We start from the raw sequence: 9765 nt of genomic DNA, 5'->3' as shown, positions 1-9765 counted from the left end.
TGTGGATCCGAAGTTCTCTTTCTGATCACTTATTCATCACTTATTTTGTTAGATTTATTTTCTCCCCCTGATGTAACTCAAAAGAAGTGGTTTGTTTAAAGTGACGCCTTCACATAACCTCAAAATTGTAAATCAACCAAAGCCGTGATGTCATCAGGAGGTTTAAACACAGTGGCATCTGTACGTAAACGTCTGAATTTCAAGAATGTGACTTTAAAATAACTCTTTATATTCTGGTACTTAGTAAATGCAAATAATTTGGAAAATCCCAACTGACCAAAAACAGGAAAAGTTAATTCTGATTTAATGTCGGACTATGAGGAAAAACATGATCATCTTGCTTTGTACATCGTATGTAAATACCTGTTTTTAGTTGTATATGATCTGAATTTGTCTACTGGAAATCCAACCTTGTCTTATTTCCCCAACAGCTAATTATTATGAAAAGCATCTATACATACAAAAAAGCAAAGAGAAAAGGAAGTTCTTTACTCCAAAAAACCCCCCCGAAACATACAAACAGGAAATAATCCTCCTTTCATCTCCGTTGCGTTTAGCTTTCGTTTTTGGAGCTGTAAGTGCATCCCTAAACAGCTGGAAGAGGCGGCGGGCTGGTGGGAACCGATTCGTAGGGATCCCTATCCTTGGGCTTGCCTTGGTTCTTCTGCAGAGAAGAGAGACAGACTTAAAGCTCTGAAATGATCTGCTGTCCTACAACAGGCAGCAAAACTTTTAATCACTGATAGCATCTCAGTTCAAGTAACCAGAGATGATTGAGAAATTAGTAGGCGTCCTTAATCGCAATTTCATAGAGATGTTGTGATTAAGGCGCCTTAAACAGCTGCTATTAGAGCCATGGAAAAATATTCGGGTCCCAATTGCTGGTGTACTATGATTTTTTTTTTTTTTACGTTATGGGGTCACATTTAGCTAAACTACCTTTGAAGAATTTTGTGCATGGCTTGCAAAATTTGTATGGGTCGTGCACATTATTTTAGCAAACAATTTAGGACTTTCTGAAACAATCCAAGTGTTTCACCCTTTACAATGCTGCTCAGTGCAAAAGTCTGTCTGTGTGAAGGCGGCACAGAGAGCAGCTGAAACGTTAGCCTTTAAATCTTATGACGTTCGAAGCAAAATGCTGCATCTATAAAGCAGCAACTTTTTCCTCTTCGATTGTTTCTGCTGATAATTCATTTGAAATGTGTTTAAGATGGTTTAAACTTCCCAAAACTGAAGATTCCCTGAGTCTGAAAGACTTTAAAATCCTCAGTGCTGGCAGGTTGGCTTACCTTAGCTCTGCTCTTCTTGTTAGATTTTGCCTAGAAGGACAAGACAACTTGAAGATAAATAAGGGGAGGCAAACTGGTGGGAATGTGTTTGTTAAAGTTTCAAACAAACCTTTGTCTTTTTTACTTGAAGCTCTTGGTAAGGATCAGTGTCCTTTGGCCTCTCGAGTTCCTAAAACAAAATGAAATGAGCAGAGCGGCACAGCTACACAATAACCAAATAAACCGTAAGACTGCTGACCGTACCTGGTAAATGCCCTTTTTTTCATCCTCCTAAGTTTTCAAAAGAGAAAACACAAAATGGAGATTGAGCACAGATAAGTGCATAGCTTATAATAAAAGCTGAGAAAAAAAGCTATGTTAGAAAACAAAAAAGACATTAAAGAAACTATTTGAAGTTTGGAGACTTACAGACTCAGGTGGAACTTGTGGCAACTTGGAGAACTGAACCAGGATGAAACAAACAGCAATATTAAATCTAATGTTTACAGACACATTTATAGACAAAATAAAAAATTTAAGTCTGCTCTAGCTTCTTGTTTATTTTTTTTAAATTTTAACATCCAGAGACAGGAACTTTAGCTCTAGCTCAGTCAGATTGGACGGAGAGCATCTGTGAACATCGGCTGCCAAGGCTTGCCACAGGTTCAAGTTCAAATTCTTGAAATCATCAATGAATGAACTATCTGGGTTAGATACTTGTTTAGTTGTTGAGCTAGTTTTTGAAGAATGTCTATATACCTAACCAGCATTTAATTTGATTATTTCTATTGTTATTTTATTATTTCAGGACTGGTGTTCTGTTCAGCTGTGACACCGTCTTGGAGAGTGCCATTGGTTGAGATATTGCTGCTAACAACTTCATGTTATAGAAGGATTAAATGCTGTCTTTCAATGTTTAAGCCATTTCTCTCCTAGATACTAGCTATTGGCTGAGCTTTTACTGCAAATAACTCTAAGCCTATCTGTGTAACCGTGTGTCTGTCCTAGATGAAGCCACTAAAGAACCTACTACTGCCGTTAACTTTTTCTCTCACATAGAAAGTATTCCTGGATTAGTGCTTCTGTGCTTTTTTTGTGTGTGTGTATATGCTCTGTCTTCTCAAACCCTCAGTCAGTCGTGGGTCTGTGAGTCTGGTTCTGTTCGCAGTTTCTTTCTGTTTAAGAGGAGTTTTCCTTTCCACTGTTGCTATGTGCATGCTTGGTACGAGGGATTGCTGCAGATATTATTGACTCAATGAGAGTGAATGTCCACTGTCGCTGTATGCTAAACCAGGAGGAGTAAATGCTGCAAGTCAGTGACTCGATACAATCTGCTGGGTTTTCTTAGACAAAAATAACAAAAATGTTTTAACCAATCTGTCTGGGTGATGCGATAGAACTGACTGTGTAAAGTGTAAAAGAGATGACATGGTTTAAATTGGCGCAACATAAATAAACTAAATTGAATAGATCATAAATGTTTATATATTTTTACACTTTTATACACTTTGTGTAACAAATTTTCAAATCTCAAGTTTTTTTTTTGTTATTTGACACTGACAAAAGCAATACTAATGTAAGTGTAAGGATCTGTCTAATTAAATCCATTCTAAAATACATTTTGATGGCTAAAAGTGTTGCACAGTGTAATAAGAATTGGTTTACTAACTGGAGTAGTTCATGAAATTTGATCCACCAGTTGAGCGTACAGTAAAGTCCAAAGCGCTGTAATGGTCAGATTGCATTGATGTGTTAAATCCTTTAAATGTTTTGCAATTTTTCATTGCAAACTTTTGCATGTTCCAATGAAATGGGTCATCTATATTTATCCCATCCCTCAGGGAGCTGTGGGCTGCCACCGTGTGGCACCTGGGGACCATTTTAGGGACCCGGGGTGGCAGTCTGTGGGATTAGAACCAGGAACCTGCGGCCTTTCTGGGACATAAGCGCCCCGCTCTAATCATCAGGTCATGACTCCCCTCTATTAGAATATGAAATAAAACGAGAAATATGAAATCTCATTCAAAAGATTTGATCATTTACTCATCAGTAATATTGCAGAAACATTTATTTGTATATTTTTATTCTGACTCACATATTCTTATATTTTGGATTTAACATTCTTTTTTGATAGTTTGATAATTACATTCTGTTTGATGTGTACAGAATAACAGACAACACTTTTAAGTTATAAAAGTTAATTACAGTCTGCAACATATCAGGTCATTGAATTAACTTTACAGGCTACCCCCCCATTTTGTAAATACCTGCCACTATTTGAGCCCATTGTTGGATAGTTGGACCCTCCTTTACCATCAGTTTCTTTGTGATTGCTTTTTCCTCTGCTGTTAGAAGCATATTCTAGAGCAGGGGTGACCAACCTTTTTGAAACTGAGAGCTACTTCATTGGTGTTGTGAAGGGCTACTAGTACTGACATTTGAACTGCAAGAGTCAGCGTTCACCTTAACTTTATGTAAAATAAACACATTTTTTATGCTTAGTTATAGATATTGTAATTTTTAAATCTATATAAATGCAATTGTGAATAAACAGAGTGATAGAATAAAATAACGTTTTAGATGCAGCTCACTGGTGGATTGTGCTTTTATAGAACAGGCTCATGGGCACTAGGCTGGTGACTCCTCCTTCTAGAGGTATCCATCTATCGATTGCATGGTTTGTGTTTCACAGACCAGAAACATGGCTTTAAAACATGATGGAATCTAGAGTTGGAAATTATGTTTAACTGCACTGTGAATATCGCTCCAATATGGCCACCCAGAACATATGATATTGACTGTTTCCTTGTGAGAAGAGAGCACTTAGGGAGATAGAGTAACACAAAATACTTTTTCACAAACATTCCTTCCAGTGATAAGATATTGATGTGCATATTTGATATTTGCTAATGAAGTTTGCTCCAAATACTACAAGTGTTGCTGAGGTTTTACCTGTGCATATTTGTTCCCATTCCTCATCAGATATTACAAGACCTGCTTCGTTTTCCCATTTATCTTTTGCATATCTAGTTGACTGAGTGTTGAAGTTAGTATATCTTCTATATTTTGGATATTATTCCTCCTTCAAATTTTGACTTGTTAGCTTTTATTATTAGTCCAGTCAGTGGGTTAATGTGGTCTGTGGTATGATTGATTTCCTGGTTATAATAATCTCTTAATTACTTATCTACAAAAGTCTTCCTTTTTGAAATATCTTTTAATGTCAAAGCTTTCCATTTCCTTATCTATTACAATCTAGAAAAAAATACTTTTATATCTCCAAGTCTTGAATCTGGAGTCAATACTGTTTTGTAAAGAGTTTTTATCATATGCTAACCATATTCTTTCTTTATTCTATTTGTTTTTACCACTTCTGGTTGATTTTACCCACGTGTTTTCCACTTTATCTACTGGATCAAGTCATTTAGTGTCTGCTGTCATTGCTTGTAGAGGGACCTCTGTACACATACTGCATTCTATATCCTCCCATTTGGCTATATATACTGGATCGCACTAATAAAGTAGTTTTTTTCTTTTCTTTTAACATTTTTAACCATCAAATGACTATATTCAGTCATATTTCAGTATCATCATCAAGTTTCTATTGGTTGTTTACGTTCATCTCTCCCCCAGAACCCGCTGATATGTGGTCAACCTGTGCTTAAACTCACCTTTTCTCTGAAGAACAGTGCCGTCGCAGCGATGCAGTAAACCATCAGAAACGCATCCAGGAAGTAGCAGATGACCGGATCAGTGAAAAATGTCTCTGTGAAAGAAACCGAGACAAAGTTAACGGATGCAACATGCTTCACGACTCTTTCGCGCTGCACAGAATTGTGTTTTGTTTCCAACAGAAGAACAAATGATGCTGCAAGTGAAGATGTACGCGGTGGATGATTGTTTTTTGTGAGTTGGCTGCAATGCTACCGTGTGAACCTGGGAGCGATCAGACGTCTCACTGATGGTACAACATGATCATAATCTGCCTGCAGTGTTTTGCAGTTAGGGGACGTTTTGATCTTTGACCAAGTTTCAAATGTGTCTTGTGGCCCTTTAACTATGTCATGTTTCCCCCCACCATGCAACACTGGTATCTACAGAAAACAACTGTGGTGTTATGAGAGAACCCTTTGACCTGAATACCTCTTTACTGTCAATATATCTAAATATGCACCAAGTGCATGCACTTATATTTTTGTCCACCCAAATTATTGTGCTCTTTCCCTCATTTGCAGGCTGTTTTTTTTTTTTTTTTACCTGCAGGACTTTGAGTGCGTTTCAGTGGTGGGCTTCTCACATACAAAGGAAGTCCTGCTGATGTGTCAGAAACCTTTTTTTATTCCAGGATGACCTAGTTGCAATTTTTTTTTTTTTTGACATTTTGTGCTGTGCTGTTTCTGTTTCAGTTCAAGACTTCGGTTCAGCTTTCATTCATTGAAGCAAAAATCCAGCAATCATGTTTTGGGTTGTATGTCTGAAGTCTGAAATCTATGCTCTTATTTTCTGCAGTAGCGTGGGTTCAAGCATGGGTTTAAAAACTGTATTTGTCCTGTAGCCGCATCTCTGCTAGCTGCATTATCGGATTTTTTAGATCTCTGAGTCTTCATAAAAATCTTATTACAAACGAAAGAATCATTACCATTACCTGAAGCATTGCTTCTTTAGAAATAGAATCACACGAAGAAACCAGAAATGAACCCATCTGCATGTGAGACTGGATGGAAAAATAGCATTAAAGGGGGAAACATAAGAGAACTGAGAGACCCCTGCAGAAGAGGAAATAAGAAACTACATATCTGCAGCTGAAAACTTTAAATGTCTTCCTGTCAGTGCGATGGGCTGCTGTGAGGTTTTGGTGAGGCTCATTTATCTCGGTGTGCGGTTGGAACAGCAGCCTTGCAGTGAGAAACAGGACAGCCTGGGTAGATTCAGATAGGCCATAACGTCTTTGTCGCATCTCGATCATCTGAAGCTGCTTCCGAGTGCAACAGTTCTTCCATTCAAAGGTTATTTTTAGACTTCTGAGTGCAAGAACTGCGCCATTTCTACCTCAATGAACATGACTGGAAAGTTGACCATTTGAAAAACACAGTAGCTGTAGCGGCTCCTTGCTAGCCTTTGGGCCTTGTCTTGTTTTGTCACCTAGAAATGTGTTGTAAAAAAAAAGGTTGTTGGTATTTTGCAAAAAAAATTATAATTATGTTTCCCTGAGTGACATATAGAGTATGAAAATGTCTTACACCGCTTTAATTTAGCCAGTTAGCTTAGCTTGGGATCATTTTGGGTGCAGAAATAAGACGTGGGGTTTCACCTAAAGGTTTTATTTTGTGTTCCAAGTCTTGTCATGATTTGGACACAAAATTAACTTTATTAACGCCGCAGCTTGATGTATATTTGTGCCACACTTCTCGTCTAGCTTGAAAACAGGTTAAAGCGGTTTTCGTGCAAAGGAAATACAGTTTGTGACAGCGCTCTTGGTAACCTGCTTAGCCCAGCACCACAACACATTGCAACACCATTTGGACAGAAATAGCAAACATGATAAAACATGGTTTGACTGAGGTTTGCAAACGTTTTCATGTTACAACCTAAAGCTTCAAACAATTTCATTGACATTTAATATGATTCCCACACAAATGAGCGCATAGTTGTGAAAATACCGATAAACACCATTGATTTTTAATTATTTTAAAGGAGCATTTGTATCCAGCTCCCTGTGTCAATACCTTGTAATAAACACCTTTTGCTTAAGTCTTTCACAGAGTCTAACAGGTAACCTGTGTATATATAACCTCATATATTTTATCACTATAAAATATGTCTTGAATTTGTCATGAGGCAAACTGTGAAGAAATTCAAGCCGTGTGACATTTGCAAGGTATTGAACATTAATTAAAATGCATACTACCATTTAACAAGTCTGCTTTAAAATATGAATTTACCCAATCACATGTATCCACTTTCAGAGCTTGTTTTATGCACTCATTCAAGGATTTTGTGCTCGTAACTCAGGCGCCTCAAAAGATCCAACGCAATAAAAAAAAGACATGTAAGACCAACAATTGGAGCATTAACCTTTAAAACTCTGAAAAAAGACCCATATCTTACATGACTTTGCAGTCAAAATGTAAACCAACAAAAATCTATTTGCAATGTATAGAGCCAGACAGAAGGCCCATTTATTTGATGATTTGTTTTTTACGGAAATATGTGTATAAAGGTGTCCAAGACCACACCTTTCTGCACAATAACGACATGAACATCTTTCATAAATCACATAAATAATATCAGACCAACTTAGATCGTAGTGCTAACACACAGTGAGGAGAAATATGCTTTTTCTATCTCGGCATCTAAAAAGCAGTGAAGCTCAATTAAACATTTCATTTAAAAAAGTATTTTTTGCACCTTACACATTTCCCGGATCGGCTCTTGGTTGTTGTTGCGAGCTAAAAATGTAATACTTAACCAGATCACATGAATATAACCTTTTCTGGCCTGCATTTAATTCAGTATAGTTAAAAAAACAATCTTGATGAGTATAAATTACATTGAAAGAAATTTTCCAGAAATTAAATAATCTTTTTGGTTGTTTTTCTCTTGCTTTTTAGCCACAAGTTAAAACAATAAGTCATGGATAAATCAACACTATATCCAGATCTGAAAGAATATAGATTTCCTCAAAGTGAACCAACAAAACATAACATAACATCTTCTTGAGCTAACTTGCATCTGTTATTTGTTTTATTCGTTTTTGGTATTCAAAACGAAAGAATAAAACTACCAAACTGGCAGGAAATACGTCTTTTGAAAATGTGTACCACTTAAATTTGTATTACACAAGGAAAGACGATTTTAGAGTAATTCTATATATGTTTGTTTGCAGGTTTTGACGGCTATTTCTAAAATACCAGCAAAAACGAAATCATACAGGAAACACCCTGCGGTCTAGAGAAAAAAGAAACACTCAAAAACATCCTAAATTATCTCAATGTTTCTGCATGTTACGTTTGGACGATCAGACGTTGATCACGAAGGCCACATTGAAAGTTCAAGACGTGTGGAAACAATTTGTGGTATAAATGAGCGCACTATTTTGAGAGCTAAATCACAGTTAAAATTTAGTTAACATTCTTCATCAATACTACATACTGACACATTTACACCTCAATACATACTAACCTGGGTCTCTTCAGCCACAAATAAAAAAAAAAATCTAAGAACTGTTTGTGTCAAGCTCAGGAAATGAGCTGGAGAATAACTCCCTGCTGTTTATTTCACTTACCTGCAGAGGCGACGGGCATGAACAGCACAAAGAGCACAGATGCACCTGTCCTCAGTGTATCCATGGCTCTTTCTGGATGTCAGACTGATCTTTTTCTGCAATAAGTTGCCTCACCGTACCATCTGATCCCTCTGTTGTGAGGAAGCGGCTGAATGACGACCTGCCAGTGGACTGAGACGGTGTGGTTTTAACTAGAAAGCTCTGTCGCAACCTTCAACGCCCACCGCAGGTCTCGCCTGCTCAGCTCTGCTCATCTGATCTGCTCAGAATATATATTTTCAGCCTAAATGCAGCCGCCTTGAGGGTCTCAACTGATCTCTCACAAAACGGCGTCTGCAGACGTCTACCGAGCTTTCAGTCCTTCATCACGGAGCGCTACAACCGTGTTGTTCTGGCAAATTAGGCTTATTGGTAAACCTGAAAAGCAGCTTGGTTGCAAGACGGAAAATTAACCTGCTCAAGTTTTTTGGTTTTAAATCTTTTAATTTTAAACAAAGTTGATTAAAAGCCACATGAATGATGTGCAGGAAATCTAAAAATGTTGCGCAAATATCTGCTCATAAGCTGTATTTTATGACCAACTTATTATTATTAACAGTAAAATTCATCTGTTGTCTGGTTCCAGTTGTTGGATTTAGTGCTATGTGGGCCTGTTGCAAATATACAGTAAAAAATGTTGTTTAACAGAAAAAATTCTATTTAAATGCGTCATATTTGTGGAATAGCCAGATCTTGTGAAGGAAAATTACACAAATTAAATGTTTGCTCAAAACAAAGAAAATATAAGGTAAAAAAAAAAGAAAAAAAAAGAAAATGCAGCGGACAGTTTGTTATAGTTTCCTTTTTAAAACCAAGGCCATGCACCAAATAAAGAAAACAAACAAAGTGTATTATTAATGTATGGTTAGCCTAAAAAGTCAGAAATCGTACATATAGAGGAATGCGAGGAGTCCAGCGGCAGCACGATGCAGACAAGCCGATCTGACGGCTCTATGCTGTTTACACGTCTGTAACTCTAAAGGTCAGGAGGCACGTTGCCTTTAGGTAAATGTTACTGGGTCTGCTTTGCGGAAAGGGAAACAGATTTAGGATCTCTCTCTGCATCCCCCCAAAGCCTTGAGCCTTTCAGAAGTGGCACAGTCACTCTGACTTATGACACTTGAGGGAAACTATTGAACAACCTGCAGGCGGGTAAGTAACAGCGGCTTT

The 9765-nt window shown here is 37.4% G+C and overlaps 1 protein-coding gene across 1 annotated transcript; it reads right to left on the bottom strand.

Annotated features, from left to right (window-relative positions):
- Positions 1–288: 288 nt before the first annotated feature.
- cd247l (CD247 antigen like) lies at positions 289–8784 on the bottom strand. Its single transcript, XM_012864376.3, has 7 exons — positions 8557–8784; positions 4943–5037; positions 1701–1733; positions 1536–1562; positions 1402–1461; positions 1293–1322; positions 289–664 (listed from the first exon to the last, which is right to left on the bottom strand). The coding sequence occupies exons 1-7, from the start codon at positions 8618–8620 to the stop codon at positions 587–589; spliced, it is 387 nt and encodes a 128-aa protein (XP_012719830.1). The 5' UTR covers positions 8621–8784; the 3' UTR covers positions 289–586.
- Between the last annotated feature and the right edge of the window lie 981 nt (positions 8785–9765).

This window comes from Fundulus heteroclitus, chromosome 7, assembly GCF_011125445.2.
Source record: "Fundulus heteroclitus isolate FHET01 chromosome 7, MU-UCD_Fhet_4.1, whole genome shotgun sequence".
Classification (NCBI taxonomy): domain Eukaryota; kingdom Metazoa; phylum Chordata; class Actinopteri; order Cyprinodontiformes; family Fundulidae; genus Fundulus; species Fundulus heteroclitus.
The sequence above is the reverse complement of the archived record's forward strand: the minus strand, read 5'-3'. Positions and strand labels throughout refer to the sequence as shown.

What these genes read in the sequence shown, in the direction of transcription:
- cd247l (XM_012864376.3), bottom strand. Translation starts at nt 8,620, where the DNA reads ATGGATACACTGAGGACAGGTGCATCTGTGCTCTTTGTGCTGTTCATG. An exon ending in AAAAAAAGGGCATTTACCAG is followed by an intron (nt 1,462 to 1,535) that starts GTACGGTCAGCA and finishes ATTTTGTTTTAG; the next exon opens with GAACTCGAGAGGCCAAAGGA. An exon ending in TTCAAGTAAAAAAGACAAAG is followed by an intron (nt 1,323 to 1,401) that starts GTTTGTTTGAAA and finishes TTGTCCTTCTAG; the next exon opens with GCAAAATCTAACAAGAAGAG.